The sequence below is a fragment of the Sorex fumeus genome, unplaced genomic scaffold, assembly GCF_029834395.1.
Source record: "Sorex fumeus unplaced genomic scaffold, SorFum_2.1 ptg000034l, whole genome shotgun sequence".
Classification (NCBI taxonomy): Eukaryota; Metazoa; Chordata; class Mammalia; order Eulipotyphla; family Soricidae; genus Sorex; species Sorex fumeus.
The window spans coordinates 47,534,688-47,559,679 of record NW_026606091.1 but is presented as its reverse complement, the minus strand read 5'-3'; the positions used below and the strand labels follow the sequence as shown (position 1 = coordinate 47,559,679).

The 24,992-nt window shown below is 48.3% G+C and overlaps 1 protein-coding gene across 1 annotated transcript; it reads left to right on the top strand.

Moving 5' to 3' along the window:
• Nucleotides 1-14,997: 14,997 nt before the first annotated feature.
• Nucleotides 14,998-24,251, top strand: SLC46A2 (solute carrier family 46 member 2). Its single transcript, XM_056117165.1, has 4 exons — nucleotides 14,998-16,129; nucleotides 17,454-17,537; nucleotides 17,858-18,014; nucleotides 24,135-24,251. Exons 1-4 carry the CDS (start codon nucleotides 14,998-15,000, stop codon nucleotides 24,190-24,192), a joined length of 1,431 nt encoding a protein of 476 aa, XP_055973140.1. The 3' UTR covers nucleotides 24,193-24,251.
• The last annotated feature ends 741 nt before the right edge of the window (nucleotides 24,252-24,992 follow it).

Sequence of the window (24,992 nt, the reverse complement as noted above, 5' to 3'; positions counted from 1 at the left end):
GTAAGAGTTCTTTGTTACATTCTGGATTTAATGTTCCTTATTGAATGCATGATTTTTAAATATCTTCTCTCATTTTGGGACTTTTCTGGGAGGTTGGGGACATAACCCAGTGGTCCTCAGGACCATACAGTGCTGGGGCTCAAATCTGGGGTTCCTTTATGCAAAGCATGTGCTCCAGCCCTCTGAGTCATCTCCCCAGCCCTTAGGGAGTTGTCGCATTACTTCTGGATAATGTTTCCAGAACAAAATGAAGTCAATGAGTTTTGAGCAAGAAGAGGTAGGAACCATCTTCTGGGTCAATCACTTACCCAATGTGATTCTCTCCAGAGCAGTCTTTAAATGGTGACATGATTTACATCTATGAGGTCCTGAGTGTGTTCTATCACTAGCACCGGAAAAAAAATGTTTAACTAAATGAGTTTAAAATGTCAGTATTTGGGAGATTAGAATGATAGTACAGCAGTGGGGGCACTTGCCTTGAAATACAACTGACTCGGGGTTCAATCCTCAGCACCACATATGGTTCCCTGAGCCACACCAGAAAGGACCCCTGAGTGCAGAAGCAGGAATGAGCCCTGAGCAGCATCAGGTGTGGCCCCCAAACAAAACAAACAGACAAATGAATAAAATGTCAGTTCTGGACTGCAGAGCTAGCTCAATGCCCTTGATATATTAAGTGAGGTAGGGCACATCTTAAATTAAAATTTTTTCATTTAAATTTTAGAAATTAATTTAATGACAAAATGCCAAGTGCTAACACTTGGCTACGTCTCACTGCACAACTAGATTTAATTTTTTTCTTTACCCTTATCTCTATTTCTATATAATTATGAAATATTTATTGATTTAAAACAGGTTCACCTTAGAAATGACCTTTGCTTACTTTTATGAATAGAAAAAAAAACTCTACCATGAGAAATATCCATAATTCTATATCATTTTACCTCCCGACCTAACAATGTTTATAGAAAATCATGACAAGCATTGGGGGTGTGTCTATTAAGGGCTGCTACATTCCCATTAAGAAAAACCCACACAGCTGCTTAGCTGAAACTAAAGTGACCCCACCAGACACTTTGTCAATCTGATCTCCTGGTGTGTTTTAGTGGAAGCTGCAGAAGGTGACAAGACAAAGATATATGAAGCTCTAAACCGAAGTTCTTGGTTCTAGCCTTGCTAATTCATAGATTTAATTGAGTGGTGACAATTTGTAGTGAAAACTTAGTGGGAGGTGGGCTGGAGCAATAGCACAGCGGGTAGGGCGTTTGCCTTGCATGCGGCCAACCCGGGTTCAATTCCCAGCATCCCATATGGTCCCCTGAGCTCCGCTAGGGGTAATTCCTGAGCGCAGAGTCAAGAGTAACCCCTGTGCATCGTTGAGTGTGACCCAAGAAAGAAAACTTAGTGGGGACAATTTGTCTAAAGGATTTATGCTGGTGAAGCTAGTTCCTCATCCTAAAGGGGCCAGACTTTTTTCCCTGTAATTAATATTGTGCACTATTTTAAAAAAATGATTAACCCAAACAAAACAGTTTTATATGCATTAGGTGGCAGTGCAATAGATTGCCCACATTTCATATTTTTCATTAATTATGGGACTTAGGAGTTAGATAGTTGGAATAAGGGTTTCTGTCAAACAAGCCACAGACTATCTTTGCTCTCCAAGAATCTGGACATGTCAAAATATTATGTAGCATTTATTTCAGGACAGTGGATGGGGCTATGCCTTATCTCCCTTTCTTCTAGAAATTTTATTGAGTTCTATTGAATTCTAACTAGAATGGACTATAAATAAGAACACCACCATTGAATCAAAGGTGGACAGGATCGAGTCATTTATAAAGCATCAGGGAACATCTGGAAGGTGGCAAGAGGACTGAATCCATTTGAAGTCAAAATTCATGGACCAGAGAAGTCCCTAAATACAAGAAATACAAGCCGTTTGAAAGTGAAAATGTAACTGTTCTCCTCCCTCTTCAAAGGGAAGTGATGAGGGACAAATTTCCATCTAGGTGTTGCAACTTATATCTTCAGAAAGGAGAAGTGACATCCACATGTGAGACGCAGCATCTGCTTTGGATTCCTCTTAGCCTTGACCACCGCATATGCATTTTTCTAACACTTTCACCCCTGAAACCAGAAAGTGGTGATATTCCTTATGTCAATTTTAGCTCATTATAGAATGTTCCCAGGCTGTGATGCGATAGCACAGCGGTAGGGCGTCTGCCTTGCACGCAGCCAACGTGGCCGACCCGAGTTCGATTCCTCCGCCCCTCTCGGAGAGCCTGGCAAGCTACTGAGAGTATCTCGCCCGCGGGGCAGAGCCTGGCAAGCTCCCCGTGACGTATTCGATATGCCAGACACAGTAACAACAAAGTCTCCAATGGAGACGTTACTGGGCCCGCTCGAGCAAATCGATGATCAACGGGAGGGCCCAGGCTGTGCCATCCAAGTTTCTCCAAGCTCTCCTTTTCTAGTTCCACAATGCAAAATCTATTTGCATTGGTTTTGGGGGCTGGGGTTGGGGGGAGTACAGCGCTCAGGGTTTATTCCTAGATCTATGCTAAAGATCACTTCTAGTAGGTGTTGGGGAACCATATAGGGTAATGGGGATCAAGCCAGGGTCAGCCGCATGCAAGGCAAGCATCTTCCTCATTATACTATCATCCTGGCCCCCTCACAAGGCAAACTCTGACTGATACAATGATGTCACGAGGTGAGGGTATAGTAGTAGTAGTGTAGAGCACAAGGCTTGCATGTCGAGGCCCTGGGTTCATCCTTAGCACCATGTGTCTCAAAATATCGCCGAGCTCCACCACCATCACAGCAGAAATGGGTGCTGAGCTGGGAGACAGCTCTAGACAGCTGGCGAGGGATGCAGGCTTTGTACACATAAGGCCCAGTGTTTGATTCTGGCTACTGCATGGTCCCCTCAGCATGGCTAGGGTGGTCCTGGTGGGCCCTGCTGGAGTCATTTACTGCTGAGTATTAAACTGTCTGGTACAACTGACTGGTTATCACTGAGGGTGACCACCTGAGCAATGCTTGAGAACACCACCCCCCAAAAAAAAGAGAAAAAAGTCATATGTTGGATTAAAAATATAGCTCAAGCCCCAGTCCTTAAACTAGAGAATACTGGGTTTCCATCTGCTCCTTTCATCCTCAGGAGTCCTGCTGGTGAAGCGCCTGAATGGAGGGAACACTGAGTTCACCTTGTCTGAGAGCCTGAGAAGCATAGGTGTGTGTCTGAAGGGCTGCTACATCCCCATTAAGGAGAACCCACCGGGCTGCTTAGCTGAGACTAATGTGATCCCCTGGCTCCTTTGCCAATATGACTTCCTGGTGTGTTTTAGTAGAAGCTGTCTGAGGGAGCCAAGACCAGAAATGTGAAGACCTGGACCCAAGTTCCCAGTACTAGACACACTAAGTTCACCTTTCTAGATTTGACTTAGTGGAGACAATTTGTCCAAAGGGTAATGGGGTGAAGTTGAGCCTCTCGTCCTAAAGTGTGGTGCTTAGTGCTTAGTGGATGTTATGATGACATGTTACAGAATGCTGTAAAGGGCTTATGTAATTAACGAAACCAACACATTCTCTATCTGGGCTGATTATGCAAGAGATTTCACTTATAAGTTTGGAGTTGGAGAAGTAATACCGGGGTAAGGCGTTTGCCTTGCACGTGGTTGACCCCTGTTCAAACCCCAGCATGGCATAAGGAGATATCACTCCTGCCAGGAGTGAAAACTGAGCAGAGTCAGGAAAAAGCTCTGAGCACCACTGTGGTCCCCAGACCAAAACAAGATCCTCCTCCCAAAAAAATACAGAAAAACAAAACAAAAAAAGAAACCCAAAACCTCAAAGGAAGTTTCATGCTATAGCATTTATGAAATTGATCATGAAAGTCCAGAAAACTTTTTCCTGATTCAAAGGGTCGTTCTAATGAAGCAGAAACTTTGCTATGTTGTCATTACTATTTTTTTCTGCTTGTTTTGAAAATCAAAGGTCTGTCTTACAGGAGCTTGAGGACATCTGTACATTTAGGGGCATTCTGTGGCTGGCTCCATGAGTGGGTCTCATCTCCCTTGCTAAAAAAGAAGAAATACTCACATGATTAAAACTTAGTTTATTTTTTTTTCTAAAATAGAGTTGGTTCCCAAACTCTTAACCATAATTTAAAAAAAAAATTTTACGTATGTATGTATGTATGTGCCTGTTTCTACTTTTCACCTCTCTAAAATTTTTTGTCATTGTTTATTTTTTAATGTAGGCATTGTGATTTATGTTTTTATTTTGTTTATTTTCTTTGTTTTTATTTATTTTTTGCTTTTTGGGTCACACCCGACGATGCACAGGGGTTACTCCTGGCTCTGCACTCAGGAGTTACTCTTGGTAGTGCTCAGGGACCATGTGGGATGCTGGGAATCGAACCCGGGTTGGCCGCGTGCAAGGCAAACGCCCTCCCCGCTGTGCTATGTCTGCAGTCCCTGTCTATTTTTCAATGTAGGCATTGTGACATACAGAGTTTTGAATAACAGAGCTTTGGGAACTCAGTGTTCTCTATCCAAACCCACCACCAGTGTCCATTTTTGCTGAGGCGCTGTGATGCCGTGATTTATAATGCGCTAATAACAGAGTTTCAGGCATATGGTGTTCTAGCACCACGCCCCCATGTCAGCTCCCCCCCACCAATGTCTCAAGCTTCCTGCCCACCAGGTCCCTCCAGCCCCTTGACAGACTCAGTTCTGGAGGCTGTTTTTCAGGATCTGTTGCCATTATCCAAATGTTACTCCTCTAATATTTTTCTTTATATTCCACATAGGAGGGAAGTTATTCTGAGTTTGTCCCTCTCCCTCTGATTGATTGCAGTAGGAGACCCTCTAGTTCCATCCATGTTGCAAAAAATTACACAATTTCATCTTTTCTAATAGCTGAATAGTTCAACAGTGAAAATTTGAACGATGCCACACCAAAAAAGGGAACCTTAGCAATTTGAGAATTTTTTCCAGTAGTGTGGAAATGTGAACAAAATTTCCCATATGTAAAACACATAAAAATATGCCAAGTATCTTTTCTCATTAATATCTTATATAGTAGAACTTCAAATAGAACTTTTTGCCTACTTGGATAAGGTTAAAAAAAAACAGTAGGAAACTGAAAAACTAAATCTAGAACTAAAACTAATTCTTTAGTTAATTCTCTTCCTCTGGAGAGGAAACTACACAAAAAGAATAGGTGATAAAGAGGGACAAAATAAACAGATCATGGAACCAATACTATTTTCTATTCATTAGAGCATTGACAATTTTATTCCATTACAATATTTACCATTGACAGATTCTGTCAATGTGCCATAGCTGTAGATCAAATATATTTTTGTGCAGAATGACTAGAGATGTGAAAACTATTTTTAGAGATTGAGAAATACTCTTATGAGTGAGGAGGGGGGCTGGGGAGACAATTCAACAGAGCACAAGTTTTTGGAGCACATATTTTTTTATGCAGGAGGCCCAGGTTTGATCCCTGGCACTTCATGGTCCCCTGAGCCCCACCAGGAGCAACGCCAAGCATTGAACTGGGGGTAGCTCCTTGAGAGACCCCAAAACGAAAAAAGGCAAGGAGGGGTGAGGAGAAAGACAAGAGTAGAAGAGTTTGAAAATTAGAAGGGAAAGGCAAAGCTCTTTACTACTTTGCAGAATTAAAGAGTGAAAGTTGGCTGGGAAACAGGACTGCTGAGTCGCTTGGATGGCTCCCTGGAGGTTCGCATTAGCAATTTTCTCATGGCACCAACCTGCCCTATTGCGAAACTGCCCCCAACCCAACAGTCCTAGCTACTTGAATAAATGTTAACAGATACTTTTTTATTATTAAATCACCATGAGATATACAGTTACAAAGTTGTTCGTGTCTACAGTGTTCCAAATTGTACAACTTGGAACTTGTTCACCAGTGTACATTTCCCACCACCAATGTCCCCAGTTTCCTCCCTTCCACCCCTACCCCCAAGTCTGCCTCTAAGGCAGGCACTTTTTTCCTTCTCTCTCTCTCTCTCTCTTTCTCTTTCTCTTCTTCCTTTTGGTCATCATGGCCAACAGATAATTGATACCATCTGCTATTGACATTCATTGAAATAACATAAGAATCCCAAAGTTTCATCTATTAAAAGGTATTATTAAAAATATCGTACCATAAAATAAAAGATAGAGAAAGTGAATAAAGAAAAAAATCTACTGGTTTGAAAAATTATTTATTCATATGTGGATACCAAGTCCCAATAAGATCAAGGAACCGGAGAGTCGAAGTGGTTGAGCAAGCAGCGGAGGAGGAAGGCGCGTCTTCAGAGAACAAAATATGTGAATGAATGACCTTGGAGGTGGTAGAAATACAGTTGACAAGATCCAGGACCCATAGGAGTTGCTGGCTGAAGAAGTACCTAATTTTATGAAATCTATTTACGATCCATAGAAAGCCTGAAACAAGCTGGCATCATAAAAAGTAAATGAAGAAGTTTTTATTATTAAAAAGTCAGGGGCAATGGGCCAGAGAGATAGTACAGCGGGTAGGCCTGCTGCCTTGCACACAGCCAACCTGGGCTTGATCTTCATCATCCCATATGGTCCCCTGAGTCTTCCAGGAGTGATTACTGAGTGCAGAGCCAGGAGTAACCCCTGGTCACCTCTGAGTATGCCCCCCCAAAAAATGTTAATAAATGGAAAATCAGAGGCTAGTTTAACTTAAAACATGACACATCTGACGCTATTAGGACCTGGCCTCTCTTCATCTTTCTGCTCTGTTGTCCTCTGTGTGGGCTCTAGTCTCAGACAATCTCTTCTCCTTTGCTGGCAAAACATTTGCCAGAAACTCCAATTCATCTTCATCCGTTCAAGACAGGCAGAAGTCAGAGCCCTGAGTCATGCTCTAATTGGTCCAAATTTGAATCATATTTCCATCTCTGGACCAATCATTATGATCACAGGGATGCACTGCTGTGATGGGCCATAGTCTCATATTTACTTGGAGTATAGTTCATCGGAAGGAAAATGAGGTGTTATTTCCAGAAGAGTAAGTGTATGTTGGCTAGCAAACACAACAGATATCTGTTGTTCATGAGGTCATTTGGTTTGATAGCAGAGCTGGGGTGGAGAAAAAACTCGTGAAGTCAGTCTTTGATAAAAGAGAAGGCGGGACCTAGTGTTAGTGACTCATAATAAAACAGAACTTGGCGTTTTATAAGAGTGACTTGTGAAAAATCTTCTAACTCTGAGAGCAAAGGGTTTTGTATCCCTAGTACCTACAAAGATGCTTGATGCTCAAAAAAGTTCTTGTAAATAAATGTACATATGCATAAAAGGTGGGTAGAAGGATGACAAGTGAATGAACCAATGAAGTACGGAGTTATAAAATATCTTAGGTGGGTACTGGAGTGATCACACAATGGGTGGGGTGCTTGCCTTGCATGCGGCTGACACAGGGTCTATCCTTAGTATCCCACACAGTTCCCCAGGACCACCAGGAGTGATTCCTAAGTGCAGAGCCAGGAGTGAGCCCTGAGCATCACTGAGTGTGGCCCCAAACAAAAACAAAACCCAAAAAGAAAGAAATAGAAAGAAAAAAGAAAGAAAGAGAGGAAGGAAGGAAGGAAGGAAGGAAGGAAGGAAGGAAGGAAGGAAGGAAAGAAGGAAGGGAGAGAAAGAAAGAAAGAAAGAAAGAAAGAAAGAAAGAAAGAAAGAAAGAAAGAAAGAAAGAAAGAAGAGAGAGAGGAAGAAAGGAAAGAAAGAAAGAAAGAAAGAAAGAAAGAAAGAAAGAAAGAAAGAAAGAAAGAAAGAGAAAGGAAGAAAGGAAGGAAGGAAAGAAGGAAGGGAGAGAAAGAAAGAAAGAGAGAGAGGAAGAAAGGAAGGAAGGAAAGAAGGGAGAGAAAGAAAGAAAGAAAGAAAAAAAGAAAGAAAGAAAGAAAGAGAGAGGAAGAAAGGAAGGAAGGAAAGAAGGGAGAGAAAGAAAGAAAGAAAGAAAGAAAGAAAGAAAGAAAGAAAGAAAGAAAGAAGAAAGAAAGAGAAAGAAAGAAAGAGAGAGAGAAAGGAAGAAAGGAAGGAAGGAAAGAAGGAAGGGAGAGAAAGAAAGAAAGAAAGAAAGAAAGAAAGAAAGAAAGAAAGAAAGAAAGAAAGAAAATATCTCAGGTAGAGCAGGCTTATAATACTTGATGGAAAGTATTCAACCACCATGTACTTTTTATAAATATCTTTCTGTGCAATTACATCAGACAGAAAGAGGGCATTGTGGAAATAGTCTGGCCTCAAGTCACAAACAAACCTAGATTTGTAGTCCAACTCTGTTTGACTTTGTGCAAGTTATTTAGCTATTCTAAGTCACAGTTTCCTCATCTAGAAAATTAGGCAATATTAAGGTGCCACTGTGGGGGGAAGGGGGAATACACAATTTCCCAAGAGGATCTATGGATTATTAATCATTAATTTGATACATTATGAATGCATCCTTGCTCTCGGGCTAACAGAATACAAATCTTCATTTCATCAGCAAGTGGAAAGGGAAGTTATTTCCCCGTGAGAGATCTGTTTTAGCTAAAGTAGAAAGTCAGGTAGATAAACAAAAATTTAAAGGTATTAATTTACCAGGAAAGGTGACTTGGGGGTATTCAAGTAACTACATGTTTGCCACCATGTGCTTCTTACTTAAGAAGTAAAATCAGAACCCAGCAGCGTCTGGCAGAAATGTGAATGGCTACTGCGCTGTGGCCTCCCCCCCACCCCCCCTCACCCCTAGGGAAAGGGTGTCTGTCTCTTCCAACATTCTCTCCTCCCCCCCACACACACACACACCTCCCCTCTCTGCGCTACGGTGGCTGCCTTCTCAGAGCTTATTGGACAGCCAGGTATGAGCCAGCAGTGGCAGGGCAACTGTAGCCTCATGGGCTGGGGGCCGAAACCGGCACATCCTTCTTGCCCTGCCGAGACCACGAGTTGCCCCCCACAAGCGGCTCTTCGGCACGGCCATGGACCCAGAGGCATACAAACCAATCTCAGAACTATTGGGCTTTTGGCAGAAATCCCTCCAGACTTAATTAGTAAAATACCAGAAATCCAAAATTGCACGGCCGCATTAGCAGCCGTGCAGACATCGTATGGTCTTCATAACCAGCAATAGAAAACAAACTATTTCATGATGCCTTTCCAGCAGATTGTTGAGGGAAAATTCCAAATGACAATGGTGCATCTTTTGTTGAGATAATGAATGTAATCAAAGTAGAGAGAGAGTTAAGTGGAAATCATCTGCCTCACAGGCACGGGGAGGGGTGGCATGGGGGGTATATGGGGGTTTTGGTGGTGGTAAATGTGCACTGGTGAAGGGATGGGTGTTTGATCATTGTATGACCGAGACTTAAACCTGAAAGCTTTGCAACTGTTCTCACGATGATTCAATAAATAAATTTTAAAAAAAAAAGAAGCAAAATCATAACTAGAAGATCTCTTGTGACTATACAAAAGATATAACAACCTGTTGTGTGGAGTGTTGGGCCAGTCACTGGACATCCTTCAGAGATGGTGCCGGCTGGTCACAAAGAGAGTGTGTGTCTGTCCCCGCCGCAGGTGAGCTGGCTCATCTTTGCTTTGTTCTATCCTCTGTTTATGTCTCAGAAATTACCTAATGGTTCTCGCTTACAACATTTTGCAATGACTTACCTGTCTGAAGTTAGGACAGATGGAAGTTCCTATCTTAGGACTCACCTCTGTCCCTAAATTATAAACAGTAAAGAGAATAACATCTGCCTGTCAGCTCTAAGGCTCTCTCTCTGCTCCCCCACCCAAGATCTGGGTCAGATGACCTGACTCCCCAAGAACAGAGCCTGTGAAAGTTCCAAGCCCCAGATTTCAGCAAGTTCCGGGGAGAGTTGATTTCTTCGGGGAAGGGCTCTCCTTTTGCTCCTCGTTTCCTCTTGCTCTCTGCCCAATGTGACACCCCAAACATGAATCACAGCTGTTTCACTGATTTCTGCCAAACTGGAAAACAGAAAAGCCCACTCACATAAACCCCTCATTCTAAGAATGAGAAGGTGGGGAGGGAGGGTTCACAGGCAGCCACCAGTGGTACAGAAATCTGTCCAACACTCGCATCAGATGTTTCTGTTCTTCAAAATCCCTCTGCCCACCCTTGTTACTTAGGGTTTCCTTCTCTGGCCCTTTCATCAAAGGCCTGAGTCTCACTTTTTTGTTTGTTTGTTTTGTTTCTGAACCACACTGGGCAATACTCAGAACCAGCTCCTGGCTCTGCACTCAGGAATTACTCCTGGTGGTGCTCAGGGGAGCATCTGGGGTGCCAGGGATCAAACCTGGTCAGTCAAGTGCAAGGCAAACACCCAATCTGCTGTAGACTATCACTTCAGCCCTGAGTCTCATACCCCTCCCTTTCTACTCCCTTCTGTGTCTGTCTGTTTCTCTGTTTCTCTGTTTCTCTGTTTCTCTCTCTCTCTCTCTCTCTCTCTCTCTCTCTCTCTCTCTCTCTCTCTCTCTCTCTCTCTCTCACACACACACACACACACACACACACACACATACATATCCCGCCCCTCTCTGGAGCCTCCTCCACAGCTGAAACCAAGACCTGGGAATTTCACCTCCCAGGCAATCCCAGAGGCTTTCCAGAAGCCACTGCTCCCTAAGTAATGAGAAGTATTTTCCAAAGACCGTTCCTCTCAAAAATGAACTCGAGGGCCTCCTGGAAAGAAAATAAAAGGAGCCCCCACTTGGTTGTAAAGTGCCAGGGATGCATGTTCAACCTTCCTTTCCTTCCATCCGTTCCTCTGGTTCTACCCCATTGTGCAATATATTGTTGATCAACAATCATTTCATCATGGTCAAGGCGTTTCTGCCCCTGCTCACCCTCCCAGCTTGGTTGAAAGAACACCCTCCAACAATAGTCTGCGATACCGCCTTTCCCCTATTGCTGCGGGAGCTTGGAGACTGTCTAGAGCCAAGTTCTGGCTCCCCGGCTCGCTCACTGTGTGACTTTGTGGAAACTACTTAACCTCTCTGACCCCCATCTGTAGAATGAGGGCAGAAACTCCTCACAGATTTCTTGGAAGGACTAAATGAATGTATTCACATAAATTATTTAGCATGAGCAGTAAGGGCTCAGAAATATGAGCTGGTACCATTTTTGGTCTCTTTCCTCAAATAGCCTGATTCTATTAGACGACAAGAGAGCTTACCCTATACACTAATGAAACCAGCCTTGAGCTAGCAACCAAAGCGGCAGGCTCAGGGCTCGGTGTGGTTCAAGTCCCACACCCCTTGCAGAGCCTGGGTTGCAGAGGACAGCCAGCAGCAAGACACTGACTCAGCTGGAACCTGCATTCAAAAATGGAGAAGAGGGTGGGGACATGAGGACAGGGCAACCCAACCCAGAGGAGCCTGAAAGGGGAGGACCACACATTGGCCTGGATCTAGCTCATGTTCAGGTCTGAGTCTGGAAAGCCCCTAGGCTGGTGAGCACCACAGACTCCCCTCCCCCCAGCTCCCACAGAACACTCATGCCCCCAGAACGGGATGGATCTGTCAGCATCCCCCCTCCAAAGTTCCCTGGGACCTACCCCCAGAGCATGAAGCTTGCCCTCTAGGGTTGGCGGAGTCCTTGATGAAAGGGACCAAGTGGTCTGTCTGGTTCAGGCTGTGGCTCTGGGCACGGGGCTGATTGCCACAGGCCGTCTGCCTCCAGCCTCTGGCCCTCGCAGGAGCCAGCTGGTTCAACTGCTTTGCAATAGCCAGGGGAGAAACAGGGTGAGGAATGCAGTGGGAGAGCCGGGCCTGGGCTGGGTGAAACCAGGACCTTTCAAGGTGGGCCTCGTGAGGGGGAGGAAGAGGAAGAGGAAGGAAGCCCTGAGAGGGTTGTCAGGCCTGCTCTAGGGGCACACCCTTAGCAGAGAAGAGGAGCCTGGGCCTGGACACTGAGGAACCAGGCAGTGAAGGGGGGGTGGGTCAGGAAAGGAGATTTGAATTCACCTAAGAACTACTGACAGGGCATAGTTCTGCAGCCCAGCCTGCTCCCATGAGGCCACAGTCATCCATCTGTCTGTTCGAACCCTCCCTGCAGACTTGGGTCTCCCTCTGGAGATTCCAGTTTTGCTCATAAAACTGGAGCAAATGGAGAGAGAGGCTGTGTGCTTTTACTTTCTGTCCTGCAAGGACCTTTGAAGAAAGCGCCTTCTCAGTGCTCTTTTGGCCCTCTCTCTACTACCCCACACCCCCATCTGCTTTGCAGAAGCGTGTACTTAAATGAGGAAGCAAGGCAACTGGGGGAGGCAATCCCAGTCCAGGGGAAGTAGATGAAGAGCAATTGCTAAGAAGTAGAAAAGGTTCTGGGGACTCAACTCCAGAGAGGATCCTGGAGACTGCTCTTTTGCTTGCTTGCTTGTTTGTTTGTTTGTTTGAGTGATGCTCAAAGGTTAGTGCTGGGTCTGAACTCAGGAATTACTCCTGGCTTTCGGGGGACCATATGGGATGCCAGGGATCAAACCCAGCTTGGCAAAGCAATTGCCCTATTCACTATACTATTGCTCTGACCCCTGACTCTGCTCTTTTGGGAGGGATCTACCTCCTCCTTGAAGAGTCCAGTTAGATCATCTGGAGGGACATGGGACTGGCAGGACCTCTTTGGGCCAGGGGCTTGGGGTCAGATGCTTGCTCAGGGCCAACAATGCAGGACTGAAGCAAGAGTCTTCTTCCAGCTCTGCCCCGAAGAAGGGGCTGAGCCCAATGGCTTCTGAGCTTTGTTTTGTCTTGGTGCCATATCAGACACTGCTCAGAGGCTGCTCCCAGCCTGGTGGTGCCAGAGTTTGAAGCCAGGAAAAGCAGTCACTCCAGCTGGTTGATCTGTCTCCATGGTCCTGTTTGGCTTTATATTTTAGTAGGTTTCTCTCTCTCTCCCTCTCTCTCTCTCTCTCTCTCTCTCTCTATATATATATATATATATATATATATATATAATATTGTGGTTAAAAACTTTGACACAAGAGCTACAGTCTTGAAATCCAATCAGGAATAGCTTTGCAGAGATCTGTCTCACAGTGATTCAATAAAAAAAGCTAAATAAAAGAGCTGTCACTGTCACTGTCCTCCCATTGTTCATCGATTTGCTCGAGCGGGCCCAGTAACATCTCCATCGTGAGACTTGTTACTGTGTTTGGCATATCGAATACGTCACGGGTAGCTTGCCAGGCTTTGCCGTGAGGGCGAGATACTCTCGGTAGCTTGCCGGGCTCTCCAAGAGGGGCAGAGGAATCGAACCCGGCTCTACCAGGCTGGCTGCGCGCAAGACCCAATCGCTGCACTCACTCCAGCCCAAATAAAAGAGCTAGTCTTCTAAAATGTTAAATGTACAACACATTGTTGCAGGTTATAGAGGGAATGTCAGGACTTCATACAGCTGATCTCTAGTGCTTACTCCTCTTACCTAACTGAGTCTTTGTGCTTAGTAATTAGTATCTTCTCATTCCCTCTTTTCCCAGTCCTGGTAACCATTCCACTCTGATTTTATGACTCTGACCCCAGGAAATCCCTGTCGAAGCAGAATCATGCAGAATTTGTCTTTGGAGATTGGCTTCTGACCTACAATTTAATGTCCTCAAGGCTCCCTTATGCTCTATCACTGCAACATTTCCTTCTGTAATTTTAAATTTTATTTGGGAGGGGGTTGGGCCACACCCAGAGGTGTTCGGGGCAGACTCTTGGCTCTGCACTCAGGGATCACTCCTGGCAAGGCTCAGGGGACCATACGGGGGGTGTTGGGGATCAAACTGGGATTGGCGCATACAGGCAAGAACTCTACCAGCAGTACTATCACTTCATCCCATTTTATTTTTGAAAGCTAAAAAAGCAGTCCATGTTTACATACACTACATCTGTGTACTTTTTTTTTAGATAGGGGGCATTTTTAATCTACACCTGTTTTGTTCTGGGCTTATTCCGGTCAGAGTCAGGGGACCATATGCTGTGTGAGAATTCCGGGAGAATTCAATCACAATTGGCTGCCTGCAAGTCAGGTGCCTTGCCCGCTGTACTACTTCTCTAGCTCAGTTTTCTCGATCCTTTCATTTACCCATAGACACTTCGGTTTCCACGCCTTGTCTGCTGTGAAAAGTGGGAATACAGGAATGCTTCATGGCCCCATCAATGACAGTGGGGCTACAGCAAATTAAAGTGTTGCTACAGCGATTGTAGCCTTGCACATCCCGGCCGTGCACATCCAACGCTTCCCACGGCTCAGTTGGCTTTTCTGCCCCCGCCTGGCACAGAACCCTAAACACGCCACCCACTTAGCCTAACCCTGACTTCCAAGTCCGGCCTGGGACTTTTTTTTTTTTTTTTTTTGCTTTTTGGGGATGCTCAGGGGTTACTCCTGGCTCTGCACTCAGGAATCACTCCTGGCGGTGCTGGGGGACCCTCTGGGATGCTGGGCCTCGAACCCAGCTCAGCTGCATGCCAGGCAAACGCCCTCCCCGCCGTGCTCTCGCTCCAGCCCCTGGGACTTTTCTTGGCCTTTCTTTCCTGACTTCCCCAGCGTGGTCTCAACCGCGGGGCGTGATGTGGCCGAGGTCCCTGCATGCCTGGTTCTGCGGCCGCGCTGCCCAGTGCTGCGTGACCGTCGGCGGCGGCGGCGGGGACGCGGGGCCGGGTCTGGCCCGGAGGGCGCGTCCCACCCGGTCCTCCCGGCGCTCCGCCACCCACAACCCCGGCGGGGGCGGGCGCGGGGGCGGGGCGCCGCCTGGCCGGGTCCCAGGAGGAGTGGCCGCGGCGGCCCGGCTGCTGCCGACACTCGGGGCTGGACCGGCCGCGGACACCGCGCCACGCGCCCCGGCTGCGCCTGTCCCGCGCGCACCGGCGCCCGAGCCTAGGCGCGCTCGCCGTCGCGTCCCGGGGTGGGCCCGAGAGAGCCGCCGCGGGAAGCCGCCCCCCGCTCCCGCCCGCGCCCACCGCCTGCCCCCTCCTCCCCATGGGTCCCGAGGCCGCGTCCCCGTGGCGGGACCGCCTGGCGCGCCTGCAGGCGAGGACCTGGATCGAGCCGGTGGTGGCGTCCACGCAGGTGGCCGCGTCGCTCCACGAAGCGGGGCTGCTCCTGGTGGTGAAGGCGTCCTTCGGGGCCCCCGCCGCGGCCAACCACAGCGCGCCCAGCCCGTCGCCCCGCGGGGCCCTGGAGGACCGCCAGCAGAAGGCCATCTCCAACTTCTACATCGTCTACAACCTGGTGGTGGGCCTGACCCCGCTGCTGTCCGCCTACGGGCTGGGCTGGCTCAGCGACCGCTACCACCGCAAGGTGTCCATCTGCGTGGCCCTGCTGGGCTTCCTGCTCTCGCGCCTCGGGCTGCTGCTCAAGGTGCTGCTGGACTGGCCCGTGCAGGTGCTGTTCGGCGCCGCGGCCCTCAACGGGCTGTGCGGCGGCTTCTCGGCCTACTGGTCCGGGGTCATGGCCCTGGGCTCGCTGGGCTCCTCCGAGGGCGGCCGCTCCGTGCGCCTCATCCTCATCGACCTCATCCTGGGCCTGGCGGGGTTCTGCGGGAGCATCGCTTCCGGGCACCTCTTCAAGCAGATGCCCGGCCACTCGGGCCAGGGCCTGGTGCTGACGGCCTGTAGTGTCAGCTGCGCCTTTTTCGCCCTTTTCTACAGCCTCTTCGTGCTGAAGGTGCCCGACTCAGTGGCCAGGCCCAGCAAGACCCTGGCGGCCGTGGACACTTTGTCCGGCGTGGTCGGCACCTACCGGACCCTAGATCCCGACCAGCCGGACAAGAGCAGTGTGGAGGGTCCGCTGCCCTCTCCCGAGAAAGCCCAGCCCAAAAAAACCATCATTGCGCTGCTGTTTGTGGGGGCCATCATCTATGACCTGGCGGTGGTGGGCACCGTGGACATCATGCCCCTGTTTGTGCTGAGGGCCCCTCTCAGCTGGAACCAGGTCCAGGTGGGCTACGGCATGGCTGCGGGCTACACCATCTTCATCACCAGCTTCCTGGGCGTGCTGGTCTTCTCCCGCTGTTTCCGGGACACCACCATGATCATCATTGGCATGGTCTCCTTCGGGTCCGGGGCCCTGCTCTTGGCCTTCGTGAAAGAGACGTACATGTTTTATATTGGTGAGTCGGGCGTTCTGGGAGAGGCAGGCCAAGGTGTGCTCCCCTGGCCCGCATCCCTAGGTGGATGCTCAGGGTGCTGTGGTCCAGGTTACCGCCCACCCCCCACCCAGCTCAGCAGGAGACTTTACCTGGACGGTCCCATGTGCTGTGCCCTCTGGATTGTGTTCTGAGATGCTCCTAGCTGGAGCCTGTGGCTAGAGGAGGTCAAGGCAGAGAAATAAACAGGAATAGCATGAGATGGAGGAAACAGGATTAAGTTTCTTCTTAAGCTTTTTTTTAATGGGGGAGGCGGTGGGAAGGAGACAGGAGACATAACCCAGCAGTTCTCAAGACTTGCTCCTGGCTCTTTTCTCACGGACCATTCCAGGCAGGGAACCAGGGGACCCTCTGTGGTGACAGGGATCAAACCAAAGCTGGTTTAATGCCAAGCATGTGCCCTACCCACTGTACTGTCTTTCCACCCCCTTCTCCCTAGGTTTCATGGGCTACAACATTCATTTACTTCCAAAGATCCCTAAGTTGGCATCCTTTCAAGACTAAGCAAAGGCTTTTAAAGAAGTGGATTAAAATTCTCCATAAACACTATTCATGTTTATGAAAAGTGATAATCCCTCAGGAAGCTACCCGGTTTCCATCTGAGGATACAGTTTAAAGTCACCACCAGCAGAGAGCTGGCGCCCAGTGCCGAGGCAGAGTGCTCTAGCATGCCAGAAAGTTCTCCATTCGATCTGCAATGTTTGCCACTGGCCCTGGCGCATTTGAAATGAGGCTAATGCCACACGCGAGAGGGGTGTCACATTTTATTTCATTTAAATGGGCACACACGGCTGGTGGCTGGCGTATTTGAAAGAACACATCTAGCTGCTACCAGAGGCCAAACCTTTCTGAGGTCACACACACCTCAAAATGCATCTAAGGAAACGGCTGTGACCTCTTGCCTTAGGTTGGAAGCCAGTTCAATGGGCATGTGCAAAGGCCAGAGCTCCCCTCTCCCATGTCTCTTGTTTCTTCTTGGGTCTGTGTCTGTCCTGTGGGGGGCACGGAGAAGCACCTTTGGTCCCTTTGGTGACATCAGCATCACGTCCTGACACCACCCATCACCCTTCCTCTGTGTGTCCTGCCACCTGGCAGCTGGCTCTCCTATGTCTGAGCTCTGGAGAGTCTGTGTGGTCCCCGGGAGCCACTGAAGGCCAGCAGAGAGGCCACTTACGCAGGGCAAACCCCACAGAGGAGGGGGGATGAGAGTTCGGAAAGAGTCACTCGCTTTCTTCTGCTTCACTTCTTGGGCTACAGTGAGGCGTGTGCTTGTGTGATTTCTCCCCAGCTCGGGCCGTCATGCTGTTTGCGCTCATCCCCATCACAACCATCCGATCGGCCATGTCCAAACTCATCAAGGGCTCCTCCTACGGTGAGTGCAAGGGATCTCTCTGCTGCCCTCTGCCGGGATCTCCCAGGCTTGGCTGGAGGCCCAGGGCTCCCGCCAGCAGAGGATGATGCCCAGGATGTGGAATTCCCCAAGCGATCTTGAACCTGCTCGGAACACACTGGGGTCCAGCCAGGGCAGAGGAGTGGAAACAGGACGGTGGGCACGGGAGTTGGGGAGACACACTGGGAAAGTCAGCCACAGGAAGAGGCAGCAAGATGGACACCGGGCAGGGAGCAGGAGTCTGCTCAGACTCGGCAGAACACGCCCGCACACTGTCTTGCTAACTTGTGTCCTTCCCATAGGAAAGGTGTTTGTCATCCTGCAGCTGTCCCTGGCTCTAACCGGGGTGGTGACATCCACGGTGTACAACGAGATCTATCAGCTCACCCTGGAGAAGTTCGTGGGCACCTGCTTTGCGCTCTCCTCCTCCCTCTCCTTCCTGGCCATCATCCCGATCGGGTAAGGCAGGAACAGGGTCTGCTGTTTGGGCTGGGGCCCCTGGGGTTCAGGCTCAGGAAGACCATCTCCAACATATTGTCCACGCTGTGCCAAGACATCACTATTTTCAGCACTTAGGAAGTGGGTGCTTCGCAGGTACTTTCACAAATGGGGAAAAAAATCCTGTTACTTGTTCCCCTAACCTAAAAATCTGGTAGTTTGGGAATTTCCCAAAGTCACAAGTAATAGACAGTGTGTCTCACTGCCTAGCAGTTTGGCAATAAATGTATTTATAGGCGCCTGGGACACTTCCTTGTAATCCGAGGCTGGCTCGGATTAGAAACCCTCTTGAACACACTTGGCCTTCTACTCACTCCTTTAAGGGAAAAGTGATCCTCACTCACTTCCTAGTGCTTTCTTCCCACTGCCTCCCTGGGGCTTGGCACCTGGCACTGTCTGTTCTCAGTGCCCCTGGAAGTTCATGGCCACTGGGCCGTGTGAGATCCCAAACCGGGCCTTGCACAATTGCCTTGATCTCTTGGGCGGAACGGTCTCAAGTCTGGGAGGAAGGCTGGAGAAGCCAGGAGAGGTACTCGGTCTTCATCACAACCAACCTCAAGAAACAGTTTGTTCTTCCATTGGCCTTGCTAGAGAAATCGGTGCAAACCACAGATAAGACGTGATTCTGAAAGTACTAGAGGCCACGCTCACACTTACCACACAGGGAACTGAACCCAGAGCCTCCCATATGCTCTACCACTCACCTACATCCCCTGTCTCTAGTTAGCCACATTCTTAGAGAGCCAAGAAGACCCTGGAGAGAGCTCTAGGGACAGACACGTACCTAGCATCTCCAACCCCGAGTTTGATCCCTGACTCCACATGCTGTACTCAACCCCCACAACATCACCAGATATCTCCCTGACAGCCTCTGAGCCCTGCTGGGCCAGAGTACCAAACCCTGAACCCAGAATGCTGGGCGTAACTCTAAGGTCCCCAAAGACTGCTGGGGTGGTGCCTATTAAAAAGAACTGTAGCACTGTTGTTCATCGATTGCTCGAGTGGGTACCAGTAATGTCTCACAACAAATTGTGAGACTTATTATTAAAAAGAAATGAAAAATAATTAAGTAAAAAAAAAGAATTTTTACTTAACTTTGATGACATTTTTGTCTTGATCCAGAATAGCATTCTGTCATCATTACAAAATTAATCAATTATAAGGTTGTTTTTGTTTTGTTTTGTTTTGTTTTAAGCTAAGCCTTTGGGATCTGGTATGTATTCTATGCTTACAGGACATATCTGTTTAGATTCCCCATACACACACGTTTCAGTGTCCAACAGTCAGTGTGGCCAGGCACACTGTAAATCTGTTAGACAGATTTAAACTGGGTAGGGCCTTTCCCCTTCCATGAATGTGGCTCTCTGCTGCTTGTCTCTCTTCTATCTGTTTGCTAAAGGAGCAGGTTAAATAGAGCCGCAATCAGGTACAGGGTGTTTGAGGTAGATCTGCAACTTTTTTTGTTTGCTTGCTTTTGGTGGACCACACCCAGCGGTGCTGGAGTTACTCCTGGCTCTGCACTCAGGAATTACTCCTGGTGGTGCTTGGAGGGACGTCTGAGCTGCTGGGTATTGAACCTGCATCGACCATTTTCATTTCATTTCATTTCATCATCCTGTTATTCGTCGATTGCCTCGAGCAGGCCCCAGTAACGTCTCTTTCATCCTAACCCTGAGATTATATTCAAGGCTCTTTAGGAGAATGAGACCCATCATTGTTACTGGTATTTGGCATATTTGGTACACCACGGGGAGTTTGCCAGACTCTGCCCTGTGGGAAGGCTACATTCGATAGCCTGCAAGTTTGTCCAAAGTAGGAATGAGATAATAAGATGTCATAAAAAGATGTCCTGATAAGATGTCGCGCGGCCGCATTTGTGGCCGCGCGGTTCTGGGAGCTGGATTTTATAGTCTCTGAGTCTTGGCCGTTGATAGGATTACACGGCGCCAGGGGGCCAGGTGGTGGGTGTGACCCCTGCCTACTGGAATTTGGAGGATCTGGGTGGAGGATGCTCAACTCCAATCCGAGTAGGCTGGGAGATCTCGGCCCCGGAACCCGCGTGGTGGATTTGTCCCTCTGCCAGTACCATGTGCAAGGCAAATGTCCTACCCACTGTACTATCGCTCTAGCCCCTGAAGTAGGTTTGCGTTTTTTAATAAAACCCTGCCCGGTAGCTTCACACATCAGCAACTGAGAGTATAACAGTAACAGTATGTATGGAAGGAAAGAATTGAATATGGTTGCAAGCAGCAGGAAGTAGATGGTGGTAAAGCCCCTTTCTAATTCTTGCATCACACTATGGGTCTCTGCCTGCCTGAAAAGGGTTCAGCCTCCTGCTTTGCCTTATTTCATAGTTGAGAAAAATGATCTGTAATGATCAAACAGTTGGGAGAATTGATACAAACAATGGGCCAGTGACCTCTTAGCCCAGCTCTCATTTCCTCAAGCTGAGCCAGATCTGCCCCCAGACAGCCTGGCCGTTCTCTCATCTCAGCCTCCGTTGAGCTCGACCTTAGCTTCCACACTAGCTGCCCGGTAATCCCAGTTTTTTGGCCAGACGTATCATGGATTATCGGCTTTGCCATTTGGAAGTTCTCCAGCCACTGTTTCATTGCACTAGGCTGAATTACCTAAACAAGTAAACACAAAGTAAAGAACAACAGAATACAAGTCTGACAGGTTAATGTGCCCTAGCAAGAGAGAGAAGCAAATGAAAGCACTGAGAACAGAGTGGGTTCCTTTCTCCACTTTCCTGGCTTCGTGTGGGTGCTTTGTCCTCACAAGAGACTTTATTCAGGGCACAGCAAACACATGTACTGCCCCCGACCTCTCACAGTGCACAGTGCGCTGTGTGCCATTTCCTGGAATCTTACCTGATCAGCGATAAGGCGTTTGCCTTGCACGCGGCCGGCCCTGCTAAGCCGGGTTTGATTCTTCTGCCCCTCTCGGAGAGCCCGGCAAGCTATGTCACAGGTAGTACGGCAAAGCCTGGCAAGCTACCTGTGACATATTCAATATGCCAAACACAGAAACAGAAGTTTCACAATGGAGACGTTACTGGGCCCGCTCGAGCAAATCGATGAACAACGGGAGGACAATGCTACAGTGCTTACCTGATCTATGCAGTATCCGAGTAGCAGAGACTGATCTTGAATCCATCCAGTCACTGATGTGCTTCTGTGAATCAGGCACTTAGCAATTACCCCACATTTTCCTCTGCTGTAGACACTGTGCAACTCATTCTCTGTACGATAAACTCAGCTAGAATGAATCAAAAAATGCCTGGTGTCTGAATCCCACCCCTAGCGGTGATTTTGATTCAGCCCAGCTGAGTGCAGCCTGGGTGTAGGAATCCTCCAGACTACTCAAAGGTACAACCAAGGGGCCGGAGTGATAGTCCAGTGTGTAGGGCGTTTGCCTTGCACATGGCAGATCCGGGTTCAGTTCCTCGTGTTCCATGTGATTCCCATGTGATTCCCCCAACACAGCCAGGAGTGATTCTTGAGTGCAGAGCCAGAAGTAACCCCTGAGCATCGCTGAGTGTGAACCAAAAACAAAACAAAACAAAACAAAACAAAACAAAAAGGTGCATCCAAGACTGAGAGCAAAAAAAGGAATGTTCCTATTCCCTGACCCTTCCTGAAGCTCACTAAGTAAATGGGGTCCTGGAAAATTCTTGGAATTGGGAAAGGTCAGTATTGAATGAACCCAGGCAGGCTCTTGTCCTTACTGCCTGGCACTGGGCATAAACAACCTTGGGTACCTTGTGGCTACCGCTCCCCTTTCCTTTGTGCACTCATTACTGTACTTTGCTGCTCTTCCTTCTGAATTCTTCGTGCCAGAACTGACAGCTGATCTAACACCCTCTCCTGCTCCTCCTCCTCCTCCTCTTTAGCTGTCCCCGTGCCAGGTGTGCATGGTCTCCCCTCCCCTTCCTTCCCCACCACCATCCTCCTTCCTCACCCCGCTCTTCTCACTGTGACTCCTCCAGGGTGGAATACCCTGTGACACTCTCACAGTCCTCATCCCACAGGACTTTTCCGTGGCCCCCGCACTGTCCCTCTCCTTGGGGGAAGCATCAGTTCCTGTCATTCTGCTGTCCCAGCTCCTTCTTGGTCCTGGTCCCGCTCAAGTCCCCCCCTCCCCCCAATTGCTCTACAAACTTTCTAATGGAAGAATCCTTCGGACTCTGCTCTGCCTTGTCGTCTACTCCAGATTTTCTCTTTAAACCATCTAAAATGTATTCAAAATAAATGACCAGTTAAAGGTCCCACCAAACTGGGTTCCTAAAGTCCTCTTGAGCCTGCTGCCCCCTTCAGATGTTCCCCTCTTATTAAAAGGCATCCTTGTCATCCAGGGTAGACAGTCACAATGTCCCTCCTGTTCATCATCTTCTCCCACCTCCAAGCCATGAGGGCTCCACCTCCATTACCTCCTTTTCTTATGTCTTAACTCCTGCCACCTCTAATCCAAAACATCCTGTGACCCAATTAGCCCCGGAACCATTCCTCCACACCCACTCTTTTTCCCCTCCCACCTTCTGTCCACTGGAGGGTCAGGGCTATGTCCTGTGACTCACATCATCTCCTCCCCAGAAGACCTCTATTGCACTTAAAGAAAAAACTCCAGGGCCCGAGTAATGGAACAGTGGGTAGGGTGCTTGTCTTGCATGCAGCCAAGCTGGGTTCAGTCTCTGGCATCCCATCTAGTTCCCCCAAGTTCCATCAGGTGTGATTCCTGAGCACAGAGCCAGGAGTAACCATTAAGCATTGCTGGATATACTCCCTTCCACAAAGCACAAAAAACAAAAGAATTAGGAAGAGGAAACTCCATTGTCTTACCATGAACCCCAAGGCCCTGCTTTATCTGACCTTGTCAACCTCTCCACCCTCCTCCTCCTCCTGTCTCTAACCCCATCCACGCTCAGCCCAGCAACCTCCTCTTACCCTCTGCCCCCTTCCTCAGCTACACTTCCCCTTTAACCCAACTAATCATGTTCTGAAACAAATACCATTTCCTCCAATTGGATGTGGGGAAACCCCCGTCCATCCTAAATTAGATTGTTCTATTATATGCTCCCAGTGTTTTCTCTGCTTTTCCTGCATCACTTGCCAGTGGATTATGGAGTGATGATTTCAGTGTACTCTAGGCAACCCCAAAGTAGTGCCATGCCTGTTTGACTCACCAGATAACATCAGTGTTCCACAGGGAGGCATACCTGCAGTACCCAAGAGCTTTGTTTACAGGCATTCATTGTCAAAGGAAGGATCTGGAGGAAGGCGGGGCATCTACTAGCCAGCACAGCAGATTCCCCCACAGCTGTTGAGTGACCACAGAGCCAGGGACTGTTCATCCCACAGTGGGGCCACAAGAAAAATCTACAGGGGTCCAGTTGTAGAGTCATGTGATCATCAGCCCTGAGCTGGCCGCCTCTAAGTCTTTGCCTCTGCTCTAGCCAGCTTTGTAATATAATGGGTTTTGTTTCCAGGACAGTAATTGTCCCTCCCTAGAACAACCTCGGGTCTGGGGAAGTTGGAAAATCTATGTTTGGAAGTTTCCACAAGCGATGGACCTAAGCCCCAACCCCTCCAATAGCTCCAGCGCTGGTCATCAGGAGGCACTATGTTAACTGCGCCTAAGTCTGAGCTTCCTGGGGCTCAATAGGGTGAGGGAACGGAAGTGCAACTGGGTGAGAACACGGAGAGGGTGCCAAGGTCGAAAGACTTGTCCTAGGTCACACAGATTTCAACTCATGGTCGTTACTTCCGGAACATCTTTCATCTATAACTACTTTAGAGCACTATAATGCTGGTGTATGCATAGAATCAAAAGGACTGTGGAAAGTCTGGGATTTAGACCATTTTGATCTTGAGATCCGTGTGGAAGGTCACCGGTCAGAAAGAAGTGAGAGGGAGCATTACAGGCATGTGACCGTGTCTCCGCACTCAGCAGCACTTTCTGAGGCCACACGGGTGGGGCCTTTCTGTAGTAAGGAAGTGATGAGAGTGCTCTTCACCAGACAGGGAAGACGAGGCTCCCCTCACTCATTCCCTGGCGATTTTCTACCATCCCTTCTTACAGCCTGGTGGCCTATAAACAAGCATCGTGGTTGCAGTTCGGAAATGTTGCAGAGAAATGAAGGTGCTGATGTGAAGGAGTGGAAAACACCACCAAAGCCCAGGCTCCCTTGAAGACAACGGAAGAGACCAAGCTATCCCACTGCTCAAGAAACCTGAGTTCCAGAAAACATCTGCTCTGGTTCGGGGTCCTGGGTAGGGAGGGAAAAACACTTTCGGGGTGATGAAAGTCAGCTTTCTGGCACCCGGGGAGGCAGCGGCCAGGCTCTCTGGACAGCAGAGCATGTTCTCTTGAGGGTTTCATGGGGCCACCAGTATAAGATGCCCTAAGGGGCTGCAGACAGGGCCCCCGTTTTGTCCAGGAAGTGTCTTGGGGGCTTTCTGGACAGCCCACTTGTCTTCTGGGTGCTATGATGGGACTCCCATCAGAGAACCCACATGACTCTTGGGTGAAGTGTCCCCAAGGATCTCCAAAACCTGCATTATCTGATCTTGCCCATCACTCCAAACACATGCACCCATTTTTTTTTTTTTAGTCTGAGGGAAATGTGGAAGGGGTTTTCTAAGAACAGCCAACAAGGAATATCCGTCTTTTAAAAATTAACATTTGAGGGTTGGGGAAGTTTGCCTCATGCCCTGAGTTCTTTTTTTTTTTTTTTTTTTTGATGTGAACACCAAACAGAGATTTGGAGCTCAGTCTCTTGGCTTCAGGATAATGTAGTTGTAACTGTCATTTATAAGAAGCAAAGCTTTCTTCCATGGATTAGGACATGGAATCCTTGCAGGCAACTTTCCCAAGTGGGTGGTGTGAAGGGTGCAGGGAGGGACGCTAAAAACCATTCTAATTGAAACACTTATTTTT